At 33.0% G+C, this 26,559-nt stretch overlaps 1 protein-coding gene across 1 annotated transcript; it reads right to left on the bottom strand.

Moving 5' to 3' along the window:
* Positions 1-401: 401 nt before the first annotated feature.
* Positions 402-4,657, bottom strand: LOC128220532 (uncharacterized). Its single transcript, XM_052928964.1, has 4 exons — positions 4,348-4,657; positions 3,649-3,750; positions 1,546-1,655; positions 402-814 (listed from the first exon to the last, which is right to left on the bottom strand). Exons 1-4 carry the CDS (start codon positions 4,527-4,529, stop codon positions 801-803), a joined length of 408 nt encoding a protein of 135 aa, XP_052784924.1. The 5' UTR covers positions 4,530-4,657; the 3' UTR covers positions 402-800.
* Positions 4,658-26,559: the final 21,902 nt, after the last annotated feature.

Below are 26,559 nucleotides of genomic sequence, written 5' to 3'. Positions count from 1 at the left end.
GCGCGTATATCCATGACAACCACTAATTATCACATATCCATACGCATTTATTTGCACTACGCACAAAAGAGTTCCAGCAAAAAATAGATTATAACTTTATTTCGTTTAACTAAGATGCGAGAAAAAGCATCTACCATAGCCGCTTGTGTAAGGTAGGTTCATCCCAACCCTCGCGCAGAGTGTTCCACGGAAACTCAGTTTCGGGAACGTTCGGGTTGGGATGAACCTCTCGGCAATTGAAGATACTTTTAATCATTGAGTTAACAGGTCCTAATTGACAATACAGTTAGACGCAGATAGGACCTATCAACTCTTTATGTATTTTTTTTTACTCCTTAAAAGTAAAACGTTTCTATACTAGATACTAAATATAATCATTCCATACAAAAAATAACACAGTCCAGATTTACAAAACACTATTCTTGGGGATAAACATGAACAGCTTTATTTACAGGTTATACAACATTTTATGAAAAATAAAATACTTAGGTAAATATTGTAAGAGCGATATTTTCAGTAAACTAGTTTATGTATTTAGTGACACAATTTAGATTGAAAGTGTTACTGGCAAATAGAAGTTTATAGTACAGTACGCTCTCTGATTAAACAGGACCTGGTTATGTGTGATGTTCGTTCGTGTATGAACTGATTCAAGTCAAAGATATGCACACATGCATAAGTCACTATTACATGTTCCATAAGTCACTATTACATGTTCCATAAGTCACTATTACATGTTCCACCGTTTGGACAATTGGATGTCTTTTGTGATCACATAATATTGTGTAGCTCTGCATTGGCTATGCGGTCCCGTCTGGGGAAAAAATGAGAAACAAAGGTTAACATTCAACAGATGCAATCCTTTATTAATATATTTAAGTAAATCAAGTTATTTAGTGACTGCAGTGTTCAAAAATCCATATTAAAGTTATACTGCGGTGATGACTTTCTTGCTAAGGCTTTAAGTCGGAAAATGTAAAAAAGTAGTTCCCATAGTGACTATAACATGATTTCTAATTTAATCAGAACTATAAATAATAATATCGTGAGGAAGCAACTCTACATTTTTCTAGATTAAAGGCACTAGCGGCACTTACACCCCACTAACAAAGATTAAACCTAAATTTAAAATCTAGCATGACTTTCATTTAGCGTTGTTATCATACATTTAATTATGAAACCAAGGTGGATATCAGTATTTTAGATCTACAATTGTTGGGGAGATGTACATTTCATAATGTGTATCTTAAAGGAGAAACATTTAATCAAATTACATTATTTTTTGCTTGAGAGATGTGTTTTCCATGAAACAGCTCATAAAGTATACATGGAACACCATTATTGACGATACAAATTCTAGTGGTGGGGTGGTATTTATTATGAGCCTTAAGTCAATCTTATGGTCGTACATCAGTGACTGCATTCACTCGTATGGTCAGTTATTAATAGCAAGTAATCCGATCAGCTACATCGTTCTTAAATACAATTAAGAGTAATATTGAATACTAGTCCAGTACGTTTATGAATCACTGGATGAATACCTACATTTACAGTAGCGGCCGGCGAGCAGATATGTCACGAGTAAAGCAGCAAAGGTCACGGCCACACAGCTTATCACTATACCCGCAACTTCGTACTTGCTAAGCGTCGTTCGACTGAGAATAAAACATGATAAACAGCAGTTAAGGGATAATTTGAATCATCATGAACTCCCACAACAACACATTCGCCAATACGTCAACTTTCCGGGTTTTTTTATTTGCTCTGGGTCCTTGAAATACTGCAGGACGTCAGGCAATCTCCTACGCTGTGATCACCGATGACAAGCAGAATAGATCTCTGCCTCCGCTGGATTTCTGCTATCTATGGCCACTCTTTTAAAATGTGTTTTTCTTCTTCATTTTTTTGATGGTTTTATAAAAGTGCAATTTTCATTTGCATTGAGGTAAAGTTACCAAAAAAAAAAAATGAATTTAAGATAATTTCCTATTTTACCGATATGATATTTTAAGTTTTTATGGTCACGTTATTTGCATGATGGCAGGGATTACTGTATTGTAAGGGAGGTAACACTAAAATCAATCTAACATAAGAAAGCAAGAGTTACATGGCACTTTATTATTGGATATATATATATACTACGAGTGACAGAATACTGGAGAATATTAGGTAAGCGTTGTATATGGTTTATTATGCAAACCTTTGCGAGCCAGTATAGAACAAATATTATGGACATTTATTATATCAACAATGTGAAACAGTTTATTTTTATTATTATTTTGCAAACATTCAACCGTGAAATAAAACAGATTTAACTTAAATGTTCCCTCGTGGATTTCGTGCCACCCATGATTCAATATTTTGAAACTATTTCTGGCCAATCGTGGTCAGTTTTAAAGTAGGAATATTTTATTGTGAGCGTGGAATTTGAATGTTGCAGTGTTGATTGAACTGAGTTTGCGGAGTAACTACTTTGACATTTTGAGACGAATGAAAGTTGGCATGATTTCAAAGCAGAGACTGAGACAAGGGGCTGTTGATAATGCTATGGAGCCAGGCAATGCTTGCTCAGAAGAGGAAAAGAGCAGCATTACTAAAACTTAAACCTGTTTTACTGTTTTTATTTCAGGAATAGACGAATAAATTGTGACGGATTTGACATTTGAATGCATGTGTTTTTTTTAATACCTGTCTTTTTCTATTGTTTGAATTGACATATAAAAATATTAAAAGTCGTCTTGCTTTTGTTACTTTTTTAATTGAATGGTTAACACTGCTGATCTAGAATGCAATGGCTCGTGAATGACAACAATACATTTAACAAATCTAATATTAGTACATTATTATTTCATTATTACATCAAACATATTGTTTTCTTTTTACAACATACGCAACTATTACAACCTTGAACTACATTGCCTTGAATTGAATTTTGGTGAAATGTTGTTTACACGTTTGCTTCTATAAAATGACAGATAGGGAGAGAGGTATAAATATAACCTCAAAGCTATCTCCTCAATCCTAATTATCATGTACGTAATGTATGTACATGTATTTGCTTAATGTACTTACCCAGAATAAATAAAATTGTTTAAACCAAATCTAATAATGACACTTTTCGATATGTCGATTAAAGGTTTCGTCGCCTGGTGACACAATACAAACAATAACAAAATAAACAATTTAAAATCATATTAATATTACACGCGATGACTCACGACCCGAACATTGATTTTTAAGTTTATCGGAAAATATTCGAAAATGCCGAAGGGCCGTTCATTTAAAGTGACACTCTTATTCAAAATCAATACATACACATGTATAACAAACATACATTTTGACTGATAAACCTTTAACTACTTACTAAATAATGCATTTATGGAAACTATTAATTACTGATAACAAGATTGTAACCGTGTATTTAATAGCAGAAAGCGCCAAAATAATGGTCTACTATTGTTTTATAAGGTTGAAATACCGTGTTTCAACACGGTATCATTATAAGAACCATTTTTCATCTTTTTGGGAATATTAAAACAATATTATTATTGGTGATACATCTTATTTGGGAGTAAGAGTGCATCTTCAAAGAATGGAGTTTGAAATGTATATATTATTTCATAAAAGCGACGTTATTCCTACAATTACCTTGTGCAGCAAGCCGGACACCCATCTATTGAACAACAGTCATGGTCCGTACTGCAGTAAAGGTAGTAGGCGTCACCGTCGTCGGAACAGGCTGCCCGATCACTGAAATGCAAGTAAATTAAAAAAAAAAGTGCGAACATCAAATTTGAAATCCTATTTTAAAACACAAAAGAAAATAATTGATTTTGATATGGAAGTCATGACTCAAGCTTTGAACGTCTATACATCTAACGCTTTATCGTACTGCGTACCGTACCGCCATCAACCAACCATAACAATGGGGTAATCAGAGTCGAATGCGCTGTATTTATAAGCGTTCATAATTAAACCGAATATTTAAAGCTGCACTCTTTAAGATTTAACGTGTTGACAACTTACTTATTTTTTTTTCTTGGATCGAGCCAATTTATGCTGACAAAAATCAGTCACATATTTTTATATTTAAGTTTAAAATTTGATATTTTATGCATATTTCTTAAACCGTGAGTAGCACTTTAAGCCATAAAATATTAGTTTTAAAACTGAAATATGAAAATCTGCGATGTAATGTTTTGTCAGCAATCTTTTATCACTGGTTTGCAGATATTTTTGTAAAAAATTTACTCATTCCATGATAAAAAATAAAAGTGTTGTAAAAATGGTAAATCTGTGAGACTGCAGCTTTAAGTGCTATATTTAGCAAACCAAGGCAGTTCTTACCTTGTGCTCCACCCTTGGTTACAGATCTTGCTCATCCCGTCCACCGTTTCGTATAGGGACGCGGACACGTAACACGCGGGAATGTTCGGCTGCGTAAACGCACCGGAGCCAAGCGTTAACGTAATCCATGTGGCGTTTAGAATATACAAGAATAAACATTTCACAACAAATGGCACATACATGATTCGGATCACGGGTAAAGAACTTCCTTCTTCATAAATATTCTTTGCTAAACAAATACGTATTTATATTGGTAGTTTATTGTGGGTATTTGAAGAGCTGATCGTTCATCGATTTAAACCTAAGTATCACAAAGACTCAGATATCAGGTTTCACGAATCATGTGAATGAGGGGATATTATCGTATTATTTCTGTTCTGTTAGTTTTTGGTTTATCTTTCTTCTTTGTGATGATCGGTCGCTGTTTTGTCAATATGGATGTAAATTAACAATCAATGATTAAATACCAATTCCTAACATAAGTATGCATTATCATAATACTATCACTGGATAATTCAAACTTAAACTTCATTACTTATGAAATAAACACATGTTTTATTCTTCCATACTGCAACTAAGGCTACAATGAACTAAATTATGTGATTACGAAGTTTGTAATATCAAAGTTAACGTAATATATTTGCCATCATTTAATATAACTTGATTATTCCTTGTTTCTTGAGAAAGGCATACCGATACTTCTTAAGGGTGCTCGGTTTGACTGTAATGCACTAAGATATATTGTTAAAGTGACACTCTTATTCAAAATCAATGCATACACATGTATAACAAACATATATTTTGAGTAATAAACCTTTAACTTCTTACTACATAATGCATTTATGGAAAACAACAAGATTGTAACCGTGTATTTAATAGCCGAAACCCCGAAAATATTAAATGATTGGTGAGTGCTAAAAGATTTGCTGTGATCTACTTTAGTATAATAAGGTAGAAATGCCATTTTTTGCACCTCTCTTTCAAATTAAACTCATAAGAACCATTGTTTTCGACATTTTGTTCATCCAATTTGGTATATCAAAACAATGGGGGACTTTGGTCGGTTATCTGCCTTGTCAAAGGGGTGCTCGTTCGGTGGGGCTGTTGTCGAATAGGTCCTAAGTTTACATCCGTATCCCAGATCGATATCAGTGGTGATAAAAAATTAAATATTCAATTGATATCGCAACAAGGCTTCAAATAAAATTTGTTGAAAATCTTAGTTGAGAGTAACAGTGCATCTTTAATGAACAGTTTCGAACTAACCGAGACATATGATAAATTTGGATGTGTTTCGCAATAACATAGCATTTGTTTTTGCCAATGAATTTTACATCTTTCAAAATAGAACAAGCATCTACTCACGTAAATTGAAAGATAGAACTTTTATTTCCTCCATATGACTCCATAACATGAATACTAGATAATGAGCAATTTCAGCGATAATATAGAGAAACAAATAAAGACTTACATTATTTTTAGTTACAGATAAACAAAGCATGAACATTATAGATATAATTATATGGTATTGCAGGACTAAATAATCAAATAACATTTATATATAAAACAATATAATTACGATAAATATTGGCTCAGGGCGTGTTTTATGTGCTGTTTTTTCACTGATAATAATTTGGTCATAATTATGTTTATTTCCTGATATTATTCAGATTTGTCATAAGACAAATTATTTGAAGTATATCAGGCCTTAAGTGTGTTGAAATCGAGCGTTAAACTATGTATATATATAGTGTGTATGTTTAAATACGTGACCGACTCGGTGCAATTGAATGTTTTAAATGTTCGTGAAATGTTTCACCGTATTCAACACACGGTATCGTGTTGCAGTTTGTGTTATTCAACTTGTTCAAGGCTATGTTTTGTGCATGTGTTTTGTTATTTAAACGTTGGTAATGTTCATGAAATATGTTGCTTAAACAACAAAGCAATTCCGATGCAGTATGACAGCTATTACCGAAAGTGTGCGATCTCAACCTAGAGGTTGGCAAACACGTTGCTTACGGTAAACACGCTGAAACTAACAAAATCATTATGCGACAGTGTATATGACCAATACTTCACACTAATTATGGACGTCTGCGCATAAATATTTTTTTTATAAATATGCATTTTGTTCTGTATAATATACTATACAAAGTGCATATTTATAAAAACAAATATTTTTCAATATTTTTTTCACATTTTCGGTATTATAATTTTAAGTTCGGAATTACAAGGGTTTTTTTATTTTTTTAAAAATGATTGAGTTTGAAAATCCGGTGCCAGTGTAAAAAAGGTATATCTGTGAGAGTGCAGCTTTAATGTCTCTGTTCTGAAACCACCTTGCAATTTATTGTAACTATTGTTCTAACTGCCCGTAAGTTGATTTTTATGAAACCATATACTTTCACTGAAATCCCAACCGTATGGAGGTTAAATGCAGTTTAATGTCCGAAAGTCGGTGATAACAAGATAATATTCTATACTTATGCTGCAATAAGACATCAACCGGGGATGAGGCGAACGAACTCATTGAGCACTTACAGACAGTTGTAACTGATCTTGATTTACATTTCGTGTTTCGTCCGACGGAGTGTATTATGGAATTAAAGTTGGCCAAAAGATTATACATGCCTTTTTTATGTAAAATAACATGGGATTTCGTCCAGAAAATTTCATCCGCAGACCCTTGATTACTAATACGATACATGTTCATGAAATGTGTCCTGATGCATTGTAACATTTAAAATCATTTTTTCCCTATTTAAGACATGTGTGTGGGATTTAATTTTGTTTGATTGGCTTCAATCGTTAACATTCATATATTTTGATGACTCAGTAGCAAACTATTGGAATTTTCCACGCGTAGTTTAGCTTTAAATCACAGTTTCTAAGACCAAGTTTATTATATTAATAACAAAGCGATGGCAGTTTAAATGTAGTTAAATATCAAGACATTCAGGACTAAACAATTCGTGGTAATATGATTGTCTGATTTACGTGTGATATGATTAGAAATTAGAAAGCGAGCCAGAAAAAAAGCGCGAAAAATGACAGATAACGGAAAAAGCAATTGGTGAACGGTGTTTTATTTACTAGACTTAATTTGCGCAATAAGAAACCAGTGTGGGAGGGCGTCAAATCACACGGGCCATATCATGTATTGAAGCTATCTGTACTGTATAATGCTGCAAATATTGTTTCATAGATAGACGGATTTAAAGGGCAGTGTACAGGACATTAATCTAAAATATCAATGTCTTCTATTTTAGGCATTTGTGTGAGTTTTAAGGTCTTGATTTTCTATCCAGCAATTTATCGAGGATGGTGGATAATGTAGGCATTCTATCTGTCCACCCGTCCTTTAAGGTAGTAGTCGCTTACACTACTTAATTACTTCTTCAGTTCAAGGAGTTTGCAATGTTATTGTAGTTAAATGTAATGTTCAAATATCTTGTACATTGCAATCATGGTTAAGGGGATGATGCGCTATAGGTTTATTGGAAAGTACGCGAAAACAGATAAATTAGAGACAGCTTTTTACATATTATCTTAGAAATTACAATTTACTTTAAAGAATCGTTGTTGTTTTTCAGATACTTACACCTCAACTTCCATTCCTTAAATGAACGTCATTTCGGCAATGGCGTTCATCAATCGATGAACGCAACATCTTCGGATATGTTCGGATCGTAATTCATTGCATAACAATATACATGAAAGCTATTGATCTTGTTATTGGTTGTATTGTGTCTGCAGGTCCCGTAAAATAAAGATCAACATTTTTAAAAGGGTTAGTTTATTATATTTTAAATATATTGGTACCAGAAGTGTTGAAATTTTACGTTTTTAAGTGATTTCAAGTGGTTGATCTTTTCCCGCGTTATTGTAACGTCATTTGAAAAATATGTTTCCGGTTATAGTCGGGTCTTTCTATTTACAGAATGGGTAAGAACGGATTACTGAAAGGTTTTCTTAAATGAAATGAAGTATTTTTTAACAATTCTTAAATGAAATAATGAACTATTGGTGTAAATATAAGGAATGAATTGCGGGGTTGATGTCATTATCGGGCTCCTTCGGACTCCACACACATTGACCAACCCAATTGCGTTCATACCCCGATAATGACATCAACCCCGCAATTCATTCCTTAATTTAACTGTAAAATGGCTTTTATTTGGCAGCCTATGAGACCGAAAAAGTCACTTATGTCCCAAGCGTTTGAAGTTATAATGCCGTTTAATTTCCGTATATTTACGGTTAGAGAACAATGCTCTTTGCATACAAGACAGAGCTAGGTAAAACTGACAAAATTGTTTCAGAGAGTTTAGACATAGTTGTATTTCGTTTTTTGCCCGACGGGGTGGAACATGGAATAAATATACCAAGTTGGGGCGAAAAGGTTTTACCTTTGTCTTTCATCTTAATCCACTTAGAATGTTTTATTTTCCATCCCTCAAAAATGTTCCTTTTAATATTATATAAAGCACAAACGTTTGTCATGAATAAAGAAAGATTGGTGCCTTTATTATATCGTCAGAATTTCCATGCATCAAATGAAGATCAAAACCCAATTTTGTAATGAAAATGCATTTCTTGGAAAGTATTCTTTATTCTTTTTTTATAAAAAGATGGTTAATCCATTAATAGAACAAATACAATGAGGAACTGATTAGATCTTATATTGGTTTAAGATCCGATGTCGATATTTTATAGTTTCTGAACACAATCTCACGGCCTACTTATAGGTTGTATTCCTGCTCCGTGCCGAGCTTATAGTGCGATCTTAACTCGGATGGTATTTGCTGGAATAGAACAAACCTGCTTTTATATTATTTAAATATATGTATGTTGTTGTGAAAGTTGTAGGTCATCTTTTTAATTCAATCAAACTGTTTCAGGCAAAACATATAACGTTACGTTATCCATAAACCATTAAAGTATTTCTCATTGATTGAATCAGAAAAAGTTTGTGTAAAATCTCAAAAAACAGGCAGACGAACGGATACTATACAATCATTTAAAATATGACAGAAATGCTCTGTGTTGCCTGTTTGTGTCATATTTCACAAATAAAACAAGCGTGTACTTATGTCATTAAATAAATATATCTTTTTTATTTCCTCCATATGAGGATGTAATAACATATATACAGGAGAATGAACATTTCAGCGAAAACATACACTAATATACACACTTGTCATTGTCATCACAGATATGACTACATGATATTATAAGCCCTAATATAACCATTTTATATGTGTATATATAATAACTTCATTACGATAAATAATGAACGTGATAAGTGTGATGTTAGTTTTTTCACTTGTCAATGATAGACAAGGGAGTCTAGCAATATCAGTATGTCAATCTCATCACATTGTCATGGTGACCACAATTGTAATTCATTTTTTTCCTTCAGTGATTTGAAATCGAAAGCATAAATAATAGAGTGTGTATTTATAAATACGTCCCTGACGCGGTGTTTTTAAACATTAAAAATGTTCATAAGATGTTTCGCCGCTTAAACGAACCCCGTTCACTTCGTGCGTTTTGTGATTATAAACGTCAGTAATGTTCATAAAAAAATTGTTGCTACAAACAAACCCGATGCAGTGTGACAGTTGTTAACGTTGTTGTACTTTTACAATTGTTCTCAATCTGCACGTTACTTACATTAAAACACGCTGAAACGAAACAGAATCATTATGCGAGTCTAAGACCAATAATTTACGTTAATTTAGACTTTTTCGCGCGGTTCAATTTAGCTTTAATGTATATCATTTGAAACCTTGCAATTTATTGCAACGATGTTTCTAACTGTCTCAAAGTAAGTTGAGTTTTATGAGACCAAATTCATTCACTGACATCCCACGTGTGTGGAGGTATAATGCAGTTTAATATCCAAAATCGGAGATAACAGGTTAATATTCTATACTTATGCTGCAATTAGACGTCAACTGGGGACGAGGCGAACGGACTCACTGAGCGCTTCCAGACAGTTGTAACAGATCTTGATTTACATTTCGTACTTTGTACGACGGAGTGTTTTTTTGAAATTAAAAGTTCATATAAGTTGACCAAAAGATTCTACATGCCTGTTTTATGTTAAATAACATAGAAACTTGTCCACATGTTTCATCCGTAGACCCTTGATTACTTAAACGTTGTAAATTGTCATGAAATGTGTCCCGATGCATTGTAACAGTTAAATCCGCTTCTTTTCTATTCAAGACATGTGTGTGAGATTTATTTTTATTTGATTCTTCAGTTTAATTAGGTTGCAATTTTATTTTAGTTGAATGTAATGTCCAAATATCTTGTACATTGTTATCAGTGGTATGGGAATATTAGCGTTTTACGTATATTGGAAAGAGGAAAGGGGGAAAATACTCCAACACGGGTACAATAGAGACAGCTTTTTACATATCTTGGAACACAGCAATTTACTTAAATGGTTCGTTTTGTTTTTAGTTAAACGGTAAGTTGGCTTTCATTTGACAACCTTTGAGAACAAATAAAGTCACCTATATCCGTAGCGTTCAAAGTTATAATGCCGTTTAATTCCCGCATGTCTATGGCAAAAGGATAATGCTCCATACATATGCGACAGAACTAGGAAAAAGTGACAAAACTTTCCACTTTTTGCCTAAGGGGTGAATCATGGCAAACATGTACCAAATTTAAGAGGAAGCGAAAAGGTTTTCCTTCCTCTTTCATCTTAATCCATAACTTAGAACATTTTACCTTCTATCCCTCAAAATTGTTCTCTTTAACATCAAATGGAGCATGGACGTGTGTAATGAATACAGATAGCTGCCTTTATTATATCGTCAGAATTTGCATGCATCAAATGAAGATCAAAAATCCAATTCCGTAATGGAAATGAATTCCTGGGAAAATGAACAACTGCTTAAATCTCATATTGGTTTTCAATCTGATATCGATATCGAATCGTTCAATCTCACGGCCTTCCCAACAGGTTGGTTTCCTTCATGGTGCCAAGCTTATGATGCGGTCTTGGCTCGGATGGTATTTGCTTGAATAGAACAAACCTGCTTTTATTTTATTTGAATATATGTATGTGCTCGTGGAATTTGGGGCATACCTTTTTTATTCCATCAAACTGTTTCAGGAAAAAGTATAGCGTTCCAGTATCCATTAACCAAACCAGTATGTCTCATTGGTTGAATATTTAAAGCCTGTAGTTATAAATATTCTGGTTTTCCCGAGCTAATTCTTCGGCACTAACACAATTAAACCGTTTTAAAATACATACATTACTTAAAAAAAATGAGTCAGTGGTCTGTTACATGTATTTCAATAGTCTGAAAACTATTCACCTTTTTATGTGTACCGGCATGGGAAGACCCAGTTATGTGAATTTCGGGCTATATATATTGGGAAATATGATGGTAACAACAAGAATATGAAAGTATCACATAATTTAAATTGTGACAGAAAATGCTCTGTTTTGCTAAAACTCTTTACTAACGCGTTCGAACAAGACTCTGATATTGTAGGCATACATTTACATATTTCTGTTCAATAAGTATTTGCCCGTTGCTGTTTCGTATGTGCTTGAAAAGTAAGTTCAAAACAATCGTGTGTGCGTGCGTGAGTTCTTTAAACTGCCATTGACTACTGTTATTGTACTTAATGTTGATATCCACGAACAGTCTGAAACTAATCGTAACAGCAACATTATATGATCACTTCGGATGTATTTTGTAATAACGAAGGATATCCTGTTGCAAAACATAAACCTAGATAAACGAGGCAGGTCAATATTGAAATGAAAACAGAAGCTCAAGATCATGAAGATTGATGTCCATTCTCTTTGACATTTCTCTCATACTTAATTTCATTTCAATTCAGCTTGGACGTTATTAGTATTTTGTTATTGATATATTAGATGAAATCATATTTTCATTTCCTGATTAGTCGGGGGCCGACTATTTATGGTATTACTCAAGAAATTGTTCCAACTAAGGGACCTGAGTTCATAAATTGTAGAACAACGATATTTTCCACATTGCTCGATAAAATGTGAAGTTCAATGTGTCTTATAAAAACTTACACTTTTATTGTTAATGAAACCTTGAACCAAAATGTTTAAAAAAATATGATAATTCGGGCTATTATAATTCAAGGTTTCATTATCAATTAAAGTTTTAATACCAACTTCCCCCCAAATAGATGAAGGTTTCACAGTTCTATTACAATAGCCTTTATGTTTCTAAAACTCCTACGCTGTACAAAAGCGAGTTTTGAATAATTAACATTGAGTTTATTTGTTTCTTTCGAGAAAGTCATTCGAAAGAATGAATTCCAGATAATTCCCTCTTAATATATAGTATTTTTATCCCCGTTCTATTAACTCATAAGAGTAAAATGTGTTCACAAAAACAAATACAATATATAAAGCCCGAAATTCACAAAACATGCCTGTACAAATAAAAGGTGAATTTCATGCTATTGAATTTCATGTATTAGACCATTGACTCTATTGTTTCCGAAGTAACGTGTGACTGACTGGGTATATTTTTGGTATAATTTTGTTTGTACCGGAGGATTAGCTTGGAAAAACCAGAATTCCGGGCTTAAACTATTGTAACAATCAACCATAATGTCCTTCGGACATATGTATACTCAACATGTTATCATTGAAATAATAACCTTTTTTTGGTTATCTACTTGCACGTTTTTTTTCTGATTTTATTGCGCCGACTTAATGCTATGCATCAGTTTTTTTTCTTGTTAATGCTGATATCTCTTTTGAAACATTTATGAAGAATTCAGGCTTTAATAATACGTTTGGACTGTTTTTACTACGTTTCATTTTGATTTAATTTTAAGACTGCTGACAAACCAATATGTTAGAATTTGATTGTTGTTCCCTAGACACGTATGGCAGATAATGCCGATAATGACAATATGAAACAAGGGAGGATATCATCAAAACTGATAGCGTCATCACATTGTAATAGCGACAAGAATTTGTTTCTGTTTTGAATCTTTGGAACATAACTTTAATTCTAGATGTTTAGCTCTCAGATGGTATTTTAATTATTCTTTGCTGTTTTTCGTTCAGTTTAAACTGTCCATTAGTTAGGCGATTTTTAATAAACATTCTCTGATGCCAGATAAGTTCACTTTTAATCCATGAGTTTGTAATTATTATGCAGTTTATTTACCTTTTACGCTTTTTCTTTATTTATGTTTGTTGGGATAAGCGTGAGGTTTGTGCACGTAAACTGGTTTAACCCCCCAGTAAATTACATTTTACTGACCGTACCTAACAATCCTTGATAAACATACCTAGTTTTTTTATATAGTATGTATGCACTGTGGTGTTTGTGGATTTTTGTGCTGTTCTTCCATGTTTCTTGTTTGTGATTTTTTGTTTTTGTGTTCTATGTCTTTGGTGTTGACCTAGTACCATGAAACCGGGTTTATGTTTAGACTTTTGGCTACTGAGCTTGTTTATGTAGTTTTTTCCATAAGTATTGATGTCAGGAAAGTCGGTGTTAAGAGGATAATACAATGTCCTATAAACAAAACGACCGTAGATAATGATAACAAACTGACAAAAACCAGTTCCTGACAGATTTCACAGATTTAAATTTGTATTTTTTTTGTCTTGGAATTCAAATTGTATCATAGTTGTTAAAAGTCACATTACTCGTAAACAGTTTAAACTGAAAATACACAGAATCATTAAAATAAATTGAAAGATTTCAGAAAAAAGACATTAAAACCAAATTAAACCTTGTGTAATCGTTTTAGACACTATCAAATAAAGAAATAGTTTCACGCATTGAATTATACACCTATCATATTTTTAAAGATTTAACACGGAAACGAAATGTTACTTCATGTTTGCCAGGTTTCAGATTTTATAATAATAATAAACTAACAATCACTTTATTACCTAAACTTTTTCTTTTTTCGCACTGCATCCGATGTGGTTTGCAACTACGGAAATAGTTAAATGTTCAATAATAGAAAGAAAAAAACACTTTTCCAGCTATGTATGCGGTGAATTATTTCAAAAACATTCGAATCATTAATAAATGAGTCAGCAATGTTTAAGTTTAAAGCATTTACGCATTTTATGCGATATTTTAAAGCTCATCCACAAATAGCAATAGCCGAAACTCTTATAATGAAACTAATGTAGTGTTATTGTCACCATGATAATGTGACAATTATTTTAGGAATGAATGGCGGGTTTGATGTTCGGGTATGAACGCAATTGGGCTGGTCAAAGTGTGTGTAGTCCGGAAAGTTCATTATATCATTCAACAATTTTTAAAACAATATTTCATTTCGTTTGAGAAAACTTATCAGTACTCCTTTCTTACACATTTGTAAATGGAACGACCCGACTGTAACCGGAAATATTTGACGTCACAATAACGCGGGAAAAGATCAACCACTTGAAATCACTTTTTAACACAAATTTGAAACACTTATGACAGCAATACATTGAATATATCATAAATAAACAGTCAATTTCTAAAATGTTGATTTATATTTTACGGGACTTGTTGAGACATTCCAAACAAAAACAAGATGGACAATTTCCATGTATATTGTTATGCGATGAATACGATCCAAACATATAGTATATCGGATGATAACCGCAATTGCCGAAAGGCAGTTCATTTAAGGAATTGAAGTTGAGGTGTAAATACACGATTGTGACTGCTATCCTTAAATCTGCAAAATGGACATAATCAGCAAGCATTATAATTATTTAGTCTTACTTTCCTGTTCCAGTGCAAATTTTCCCTACCGTATTTAATTAAAATCACGTGTTTGCTTTTAAACGTAAGTTTAAAACAATCATTGTCAACAAAAAATGTGTGTGTTTGTGAGTCCTTAAGATTGTCATTGACGTTATTGTACTTACATTCGATGTCAACCAACAGTTTGGAACAAATCGTAACATCGTTTTTTTTATGATCACTTTGGAGGTACTTTGTGATAACGATTTATATACTTTTGCAGAACGATTTTGTCATCTTTTACAAATAAAACAAACACCAACTTTGCTTAACAGACAGGTTTTATATTGAAACGTATCACGTTCCTCAAGGTTCATGAGGTCAATGTCCACTGTGAATGACGGAATAAGTGCTCTACTGTTATAGATGGAATCATATTTTCATCTCCTGATTTAATTCTGATTTCTCGTTTGAAACATTTTGAACGATTTCTGGTTTAAATAACACGGTCGATCTGGGGGGTTTTACATTTCATTTTGGTTCAATTTTAAAACTGCTGACAGTCCAAATTTTTCGTATTCTAGAAACATGTGACAGATAATGCTGATAATTATATTTATTATATGCCTTTCCAATTCCTTTCATCGATTGATGAACGCAATTGCCGAAAGGCAGTTCAGTTAAGGAATGGAAGTTGAGGTGTAAATATTGTTGATTACAGTCAATGCTATTTGTTTTGAATATTGTGGATATATTTTTGTTTGCCAACCTTGTTTGTCCTTTTTCACAAAAAAACAACCATCTAGTAGGCGAGATATGTTTCATTCAAAACGGATTACGATTCTCATGGTCCATAATGATTCCTTACCGCCGTGTTTGACATATGTTCAACTCTTCAAAGTGTTTCGTTCGACTTTTTCGATTCGATTAAACCGCTCGATTAAGTGAAAACAGTTCAATCATCATATGTATGGATGCTTTAAAGGATATCGAAATCATCGTTGATATGTACCTGACTACAACAAATTTTCTCAATTACATTGAAACATATCATTCCATATACGCCTGAACGATTGTCTTCCAATATTTTGCAACGCACGTCAACTTGGAAATTGTTTGGACTTTGTAGTATCGCTGATTCTAAAAATGTTAAAACGTTCATGAAATATGTCCCGATGTTATAACCAAAAGGAAGATGTTAAAAGTAGGTGAATTCGTGTTTCAACTTGAATCTTGAAATTGACAAAACAGGTTCTACTCTGTGTATACATTTTATCTCTTTTTGAAACTAGATGTGTGTATCCTTAATTCCCCGCTTACAACAGTAGAATGCGAGTAGTCTTAAACCGGATCATTTCTTTTATTTGAGACTTTTCAGCGGAAATTAATGTTTCTATCGGCAAAATTCTACAGCGTTTTTCTTGGCTTTTATTTCATACATTGTAATTTCTAAGATAAAATGAATTGTCTTTAATATCCAAGGTGATGCAGTTTAAATTTAGTTCAATGTCGAGCAATCGTTGACTTTACAATTGTTGGAAACTAGGTTGTCTGGTATACTTGTGATGCAATTAGAATTTCCTGAAACGGGGCGAAAATAATAACGTCTTGGTGGATACAGGCATTGGTGACCGGCGTTTTATTTATGTGTCATTTTCTGCCTGATTTAGTGAGTCCTGGAATTCATAATTAAACACAGTTAGCCATAAATATAAGATCTTATAGTACAATAACCGGGGGAGGTGGGGGGAGGGGAATGGCATAATATCGGGTATTTATATTGCTCCCAAAATTGTTTCATATTTGAAAGGCTATAATGCGGCAGTGTATGAGACCCACAAACATCACTTTAGTTATAGGCATTTCCGTTAGTTGTATGCCTCTATTTCAGAATTAGCAATTTATTGATGATTGTAAGTATTCTTTTTATGATCCACACGTCCTTTGATTTTTACTTCGGTCTGCTCTCAGACCAAAATTGTACTTCATCATTTCAGTTGTTCAAAGTTTGAAATTAGTTAAATCCAGTGTCCATATATATTGTATATTGCAATCAATGATAAGGAAATTAAACGCTATACGTCTGTTGGAAACAGGACAAGAAAAACACGCATAAACGATACAGAAAATACACACGCTTTTTACATTTTTGGAACCTTTGCAATTCATTTTATTTTCAGTTTTAATTTAGTAAATTTACTTTAGTATGACTGCTGCTGTGACCAGAATAAAGGCACTTAAATCCGTGTTTGAGTGTTTGTATGCTATAATGCAGTTTTAAGTGTCGTATGTCTGTGGTAAGAGTATAATGCTCTTTACTTGTGATGCAAATATAAGTCGGCTGGAGACAGGGCTTGGTATAACTGACAACACGGTTCAAGACAGTTGTAAAAGATATTTATTTGCATTTCACTTTTCGTCCGACGAAGTGGATCATGGAATAGAAAGGTATTCCAAGTCGGGCAAAGATGAATGCGAAAAGGTTTAACCTACGTTTTTCATCGAAATCCACTTAAACATTTTACCTTCCATCTAAAACATCGTCCCATTTAACCTCATATGGATCATAAACGTGTGTCATGGAACAGAATAAACCTATATTTTATTTGAATATATGTATATGCTTGTGAAAGTTGGGGTTTATCTTTTTTATTCCATCAACTTTTTTCTGTAACGTTACGTTAAAATGAAAATGAAGATTTTATCCATAGACTAGTATGTATTTCTCATTCATCGTATAAGAAATAAGTTTGTGTTTCTTTGGTTTCACGAATAAAGTGGAAGACGTGGTACTATCTAATTTTTGGAACGTGAATATACGCACTACTTTTTTATCAAACTGCAAGTCAATCAATTCCAATATTAATTCTTCACATAAATAAGAACATGGATATATGCTCTACCGATATATTGACAATGCCTTATTTAAACTTCTATAAATAAATGAAATACATTTGTCATTAGTCCTTAGATCAACGAATGCTACAATGAAACTGAAATTGTTCAGTGCACATAACTCCTAATTTTAACATGTGGGCTAGGTTTTCATTGTTTTACTTTAAACAGCCAAGTCTGAAGTCTAAACACATAGCTATACACTATTTAGTATTGTCCCAACATGTATGTTATACCTGATCAGGTTTACCTCAGTATCAGTAGACCTCACTGACCATTTTTTGACCTCACAGTTACTGAAAGCAACAGGACGGGCCTGCTGATTTATTTTTAACTACAGAGCGAATATGAATGCATCTAACTTCTTTTCCTTCTGTGTCACTGGATACAATGTTTTGTCCTTCGATTTTATTGAATATGACTTTTTATTGGTCTTTAGAATATCGGTACTTCTTAAGGCCAATGCCGGTATTGCACTTAACGTTGATGTCAATGAACGTTCTCATTATCACCGAGAAAGTTATTTGTATATGATTACTGTTGATATATTTATTTTTCCGACAGTTCTGCTTTTGCCAGACGTGATTGTTACTTTTAATAAGGAAAGCTAACACCAATAGACGAGACATATTTTATTTTAAACGGATCAAGATCATCAAGGTCTATAATGATTTTGTCTGTTTTCCTCTATTTTTGACATTTCCTTTGTAGTTACAATTTCATTAAAATACATACACAGGATTTACCGGATCACAATGCCACAATTTTTTTTTCTGATATAATTCAGATGTCTATTATGACACCTTTATTGAAGTATTTCAGGCTGATATAGCCCTTTCGGCTTGGTGTTTACTACTAAGGAATTCATTGGTTTTAATAAATAACTAATTTAGGTAAAATTTGAGAATGCTGCCAATCAATATGTTATACTCGTATTGGAATGGTTTTGTATGGTTTCAACGAATAACGCTACGGAGAATCTTCACTTTAAAAGAAAAGAAAGACTAACTATTATACTCGTTGATAATGACAATATGATAATCGAGGGAGTCTGGTCTTATCACGTTGTCATTGTGTCACAATTGTAAAATATTTTGTCATAAGATATTTTAAATTGAGTGTATGCGACTATAATAAGGTATTAACTTATAAAAATATACACTGAGCAAATCCAGCCTGTACGTCAGTAAAAAAAAACACGATAGCAATACATTTTCAACCCTTAAAAGCGTTACGTCTGTCGTTCTTGCGTCATTTATATTTACGATCGAATTGGCCGGTTTAAGTGAAACATCTATGGATGCTTTGCGTGTTAGAAATCCACTTCATTAGTTTGCGTCACGAGACACATGAAAGAATTAACAGGCCACAGATGCAAAATCAGAATTTAGGCGTCTGAACGAGTTTTAATTTTATTTTTATTGTTTTATTTCTAGAACCTTAAAATGTATTTTGCTGATTCTGTGTTATTTCATTTGGAACATTCCACGCGTAATTTGGCTTTGATGCAGCATTTTCTAAGACCAAATAAGTAATCGTAAATATCCAAGTAGTTGCAGTAGAATGTAGTTCAATGTCAAGCAATTTTGGACTTTTCAATTGGTTGCTTTATGATTCTCCACTATACCTGTGATGCAATTTGTAAAAGACCCCGTTAACCGGGCAAAACAAATAATGTTAAAACGGATGCAGCCATTGGTTACATGTGTTTCATTTATATTTCATTTTCCACCTAAATGAGGGTGTCCTCAAATACACACTGACATTCATAATTAAACAAATTTAGGCATAAGTAAACACTTGTTTTTAAGGAACAGGATAGGGATAAAAGGTGAGTGTGATATCGCGTACTTTAAGTGTTTCCAAAGTGGCAGTGTTTAAAACGGACAAACATCCATTTAATTATCAGCATCTGTGACTTTAATTTCTCGATTTCCGAACCATAATTTAATTGATAATTCTGGGTAATTAACGTTTTAAATTCTCCACACGTCCTTTTATTTTCATTCGGCCTTCATTTAGACCAAAAATGCACTTCTTCATTTCCAGATGTTTGCAGTTGTTATTCAGTTAAATCAAATGTCCAAATATCCTGTACATTGCAATCAGAGGTAAGGGGATTAAGCGCTATACTTGACGAGAAAACACGCCAAAAGATAAATAAAAATGAGACCGCTTTCTTTGCATTGTTGGAGCTCTGGCAATTCATTAAAAATATTTTTATTTTTTTTCATTTTCTCTTTGCATGAGTGAGATATTTTATTTGACAGCCTCTGGGACCAGAATAGTCTTTTATATCCTTGTCGGATTGTTTGAAGTTATAATGCAGTTTAATGGTCGTATGTCTGTGGTAAGATAATGAAATATTCTTGTGATGCAAATATGAATCGGCTGCAGACAGGGCTAGCTAAAACTGACAAAACGGTTCCAGACAATTGAGACATTTTTATTTTTATTTGCATTTCACTTTTTGTCCGACGGAGTAGATCATGAAATGCAAACGTAATCCAAGTTGCGCACGGAGTGAATGCCGAGAAGTTTTACCCTCTTCTTACATTTAAATACACTAAGAACATTTTACTTTCCATCCCTTAAAATTGTTCCGTTTCACATCATATGGAGCATGAACGGGTGTCATGCTAACTAGAATATATATCGTGCCTTTAGTATATCGTCGGAATTGGAATGCATCAAACGAAGAACAAATTTCAATTCCGTACTAGGAAGGCATTACAAGGAAAATACTCTGACGGTTTGTATTTAAATAAAAAAGATGGTAAATCAAATAACGGAAACATAAATGAATGTCGGATCAGAACTCGTATTATATTTGGATTTAAGGTCGATATTGCATCGTTTCTGCACTAAATCTCACGGCTTACTAACAGGTGGTGTTCCAGCGTGATGCCGTGCTTATGACGTGGTCTTGGCGCGGATTGTATTGTGTGTGAGTTAGTCCCTTTCAATGTCATTGACGGTATTCTACTTAACTTAACCGCAACGATCCGTTTCCAACTTACAGAGAACACTTTTTGTATCTGGATTATTTTTTTGATTTTAAAAGACATGAGACAAGACTTATAATAAACGGATCAATACCCCAATTTCCTTGATGATTGTTTTCCGCTTTGTTTGCCATTTATGTCATATTTGCAATTCCACAACAGTAGATATTGTTAGACTTTGTTCGTTGAAATAGGGTCTTATTTCTATTTCTGATCTATTTATTTGGACACATGTTTGAAGAATTTCAGGCTGAACTGGTGTTTCCTGCAGAAAAATCCAATTGGTTTTGATATATATTTCACTTTTGGTTAAATGTAAAACTGCTGACAATCAATATGAAAAGAACACGCGATGCTGCCATTTGAATGATTGTGTATGGCTTTTACGAAAAACGGTAGGGAAAATTCGCCATTGAACAGGAAAGTAGGACCAAATATAATGCTTGATGAGAATATTCAATAAACTTTAGAGACATCTTCTCAAACCTGCCATTCCACAAGTATGACAGTGGTCAATCATGGACGCGGTTGAGCGTATTAAATCTAAGTTCATGTTCACTCAGTTAATAGGTTTATTGCAACAGAGTAGAGATATACATGCTCACCCCATGCAACCTTAAAAAATATTTTTATAAAATGTGAGTTTGTCTATAATTCACAATTTTGCAAAAGCTCTTGTTGATTCAGAGCGTGAACTGTTCAATTTAATACAATCAAACCAACATATAGTGAAACATATATTTTTAAATTATATTTCTTAAAGTTGTGTCAAATTATGTTTGCTAACATTTATTAAACTTAGTTTATTTAATACATACAATCAAATGATTCTGAAGATTTATTTTTCATATAAATGCTGGTAAAATTTATATAGAAAACGCAGTAGCTACTAAGCTTTTAATGCGGGCATTATCCGACGCTACAAACGAATTGGACCACGAACATATAAATGAACACAATAATTATGAAATTGTACTGAAACCAACGTTGTTTTTATTTCATTGCATGCATTTGTCGAGTGTTAAATGTATTTCACCGTTTGTGTCACCGTTGTTTCCTGTGGGAAGTATGATTGCGAATAAATGAAAACTGCATTGATGTTCCTCAAAAACTGAAAGCGGTTCGCCGAGTAACACGAAATAGTCATGGATTATTTTCCTTTCATTTTTTCAAATGTGGTTGTTTTCAATTTTATTTCATTAAATTCTCAAAATTTACGGATCAAACCTTTTAATGCATTAAAAAATGCAATTAAAAACAAATATATGTCGCCGTTGGTGGCATTGTAATACATTAAACGTATTACATAGACATTTTAATCGACAATATTTAGTTTTTAAATTAGTTCAGTGAAAATATCACATATCTAAAAAGTTCTTTTAGACAAAAGAGAATATCCATAGCTTCATTTTTAAAACTATAGATACTTTCCTTGTACTGAAATAAGTCACTGATTAAGTGACTTTGGATTTCCATATGAGAGCAGTTCACAAATAGGATTTTTTTAACAAACGACGATTAGGCCGTTCCAAATCGTTTCTATATTAAGCTCCAGCGGACGGATAGGTTTTGGGTGTCTCGATAAAACAAAAACACATTTGACATGATCAACGATCTTGCGTCAAAAAAAATAATATGCATTTCCTTAGACTTCAGCCTTGAGAAAACACGTGTAAACAACATGCTTTAAACTCTAGTATTCTTGGCATTATCAGAAAATGATGCATTCTGTGTGATTCCCATCATCAACACACATCAATAATAGTTTTATTTGAACTCAAATTGCAGCTGTAATCTATCTTACGATTGGATGGATTTTGAAAGATCTGGTGTCTATATTCTACATAGGGTTTTTTCGGGGGAACATTTTTCAGTATAACTAGAAAGGTTTACTAAACATAGAAACGATTTCGTATGGCCTTATGCTAATAGTTTTAGAATTATGATTAAGTTCATTCGGCTAGCGTTCAGAAATATAACAAACACAGCTTTTAAAAAGTATTCGCAACGTTTAGCTCTATAGTAAAGTGAGAACAAGTGCTGAATCACGCAGAATTGAAGGAATATTATCATTATTAATCAAGTATCAAACTGAATGGATCACTGAATAAGCTTCCTTGGAATATACAGTACCTCTGCATTGTCACTATCAAGGATGCACGTCAAAACCAGCACAGCCCCCGGAGAAAGACAGGAATCGATAATTGGAAAAGGAATTAAGCAACAGTAAGGTAGGGTGGCTATTAGAATTTAGAGATAAGACTTTTCGTTATCTATTAAACCAAAATAACTAAACCATTAAAACACATTCGAAAGAAATTTGCAATACATTAAGATTAGTTTTAACTTCACCCACTTTTTGTAAAGAATAAGTCCTCTCAAGCCGGAGTGGAAATAATCTGTATTCACCAATATTTTTCGCTCGTTCAACCGTATGCATGACAGAAAACATAATGATTGAGTCGTTAAAATAAATCTTGAGATTAAACTAAATTTTACAAGATATCTTGTACATCTATTCCGACCATAACCATGTAAACTTTATGAAAACAATTATGATTTTGACATTCCTATTATGTTTTCAATGTCCATATCAATATAAGGAATTCAGAAGAATGAAAAAAAGAGTTTATGGTGCCTTTCAGTCTGCCATTTACATATATAGAGAATACCGAAGTCCGAGGTTTGTGCCTCCGGACATAATTCATACAGATAATTTTATTAATTATAAATTCATAGTTTGCATTATTGCTACACATTTTGAAAAAAGGTCAATGTATTATACTGTAATTAATGTGTAACTTTTGTAAAAAAAAAGCTAACTTCTTATAATTTTCATGGATATATATAACATTTACCTTACCCATGTTTCCATAGTAACCAGGCCCGTTGTTTAGACTTATTTGAACACAATTTATATTGTCCTTTTCATAAATATTAAATTGAATCATCAAGATTTTCTAGAATTATGTGGACTATTGAATCCATGTAAGAATAAAAACTAGACTTGAAAGTCATTTGCAGTAATGATAGGCTTGCTGTTTCAATACATCTCTTCACATTGACGCCATGTGTGTGACATTAAATTTAGCAGACAACATTTGCACAGCATGTTTATTCTTGTTAACGTATATCATTCCCTAAACTATATGATAGAATCATGAAATATTTAGCATTGCTCTCTTTCACTGAATTGATTTATCAGATAGAAAAAGCAGCATGTTATATATGAAGGTCCAAGATCGTGTGTCGCGGTTTAAATCTTGTTTAATGCAGTAAATACTGGTTTGACAAATGTTTAATTTGGTTCTCTTTTAGGACTGCTGGCAACCAATACATTTGCACAGAATATCCTCTATCATTCAGGATTAAGACAAAAAGTGATGAAATCGCAGAAAAAGTGTTCTTTACGTTTGTTTTCAAGCATATGGTGGCCACATCGACAATATCTCGTATTAATAAAGATTGCATTAGTGCAACACAGTCGTTTAACATTATGTAAACTCAGTTTTACGTTTTAACAGAATTGTGTACAGTTTAGGTGGCAGTATTTGTCAGAGATAAGCAGTTTAAAGGTGTACTGTCACAGATTGAACGTTTTGACAACTTTTATTTTTATTTTTTGTCTTGAAACGAGCAAGTTTATACGAAAATTCATTGAAGCCATTGACATAAGACTGCTGACAAAAAAAAAATCGCAGATTTTCATAATTTAGCTAAAAAAATTAATGTTTTATGCATTTTTCTTAAACCGTCAGTAACGCTTTTAGCCATAAAACATTTTTTTTCGAACGGAAATATGAAAGTCTGCGATCTGATCTTTTGTCAGCAGTCTTATATCACTGGTTTGCAGAAATTTACGCAGGGACTGGCTCATTCCAAGACAAAAAATTAAAGAGTTGTCAAAACGGTAAATCTGTGAGAGTGCAGCTTTAACGATATGCATTCAATAATATATTTTCGTTACATATCTACCATGTCGGTTCCGTCAGCTATTATCGTGCATCTTTTACCGATGATGTGTATGCCTTTGACTGCTACGTGTAAAGGGTCACACTATTTTATGACTGACCCGTTAATATTACAATTATGAAGTGTTCACTGTGGTCATTTGTTTGGGTTATCGACTTTTATTGTGGTTATCCGATTGGTTTTAGTTAAAATCTTTATACTCGTTTTTTTGGTACATTTGCACTAACAACATCTCGATGAGCATGCAAATAGTTTGCATAATTTGTTCATTGTATATGCGTTGAATGCATTAGATACGTGACAGAAGAGGAATAGAGAACAGGTAATTTCAGTTTGTATCAATATAATTACTGACGCTTATATTGTGTGATAAAAGAAATGTGCCTTTAATATATTAAATAATATTTGATATTATACGTTGCCAACTCTGCATAAAGTTTAATGTACGCGTCGTTTAAATGTGTCACGAGGCATACATTACTTCAGACTGTGTGGTTGTTTCTATATGTATATTGCATACTTAAAGTTAATATTGGATATCTGTGCGCTCTTTAGGTAATCACTCTTTCTATGAATTCACAATGTTCAATATAGATTTATCCAACAAATTTGTCAATCGTATCTTAATAATATATCATCCAAAGAACCTTAAGCATAATAACGTTTTATTAAGGTCGCATCTTATACTTATATCATATAGTTCATTGTCAATTTTAAATAGGATTAAGTTGCAGAAACTATTTGGCTAAATGTATGTTACTTAGGTTCGATGTTGGTGATGCTGACAATTATAATTTTACCGTGTGAGAATGCCTGCATATGCTGAATAATATTTGAACGAATTACGGTGTTAGTTTATCACATTTGTGCTCACATCGTTGAAACAAGAATCGAGATAATACAGCGCGATAAAGAGGATAATTGTTTGTTTCAGTGTACAATCGTGATATGATTCACCAAGTAACCAAAAGATATACATCACGAGATGGGCCAATCTCCTCAAGATTTGATTTATTTCCGCTTCGTTTGACATTTCTATCATTTTTTTCAATTTCCATTTTAAAGTGGTTTACCAGAATAAAAAGAGCACTTTGACGACGGTTTTATTTCATTTACATGAAAAAGCCTTAATTACATTCCTGATAACGTTTTGAAAGTTCCAAGTTCAAATTTTTATTTTCCTGCTGCAATGACGCCAGGGTAAAAATAGCACATTTCTGTTTTGTTGATGACAAGGAAATTAAATTGGTCTTATAAATGAATAATTTCGTTCGATTCAAAGGCAGCCGACAAACAACATTCATTTGTGTTATATTAACTGCTCGTATTCAAAGCACAAATGCTTGCTGTGATTAATGATTTCAATGGTTCAAATGCGGAAAGCAAACAGAAAGCTGCTCTCAGATAATGACAACACGACACACGCGGGATGCTTACAATATCCATTAGTCTTATCAGGCAGTCACGATGACCATAGTTTCATAGAAGATAACATTATCCCTGCATCAGCGCGTTTTGTAGCTGAGGCCTGTCAATTTTGTAAAATTGACTTCATGTGATTCATTCTGGCCATTTGTTTTCAAATATTATTCCTTTAATCTTTT

This window comes from Mya arenaria, chromosome 15 (assembly GCF_026914265.1).
Source record: "Mya arenaria isolate MELC-2E11 chromosome 15, ASM2691426v1".
In the NCBI taxonomy this organism is placed as follows: Eukaryota; Metazoa; Mollusca; class Bivalvia; order Myida; family Myidae; genus Mya; species Mya arenaria.
The sequence above is the reverse complement of the archived record's forward strand: the minus strand, read 5'-3'. Positions and strand labels throughout refer to the sequence as shown.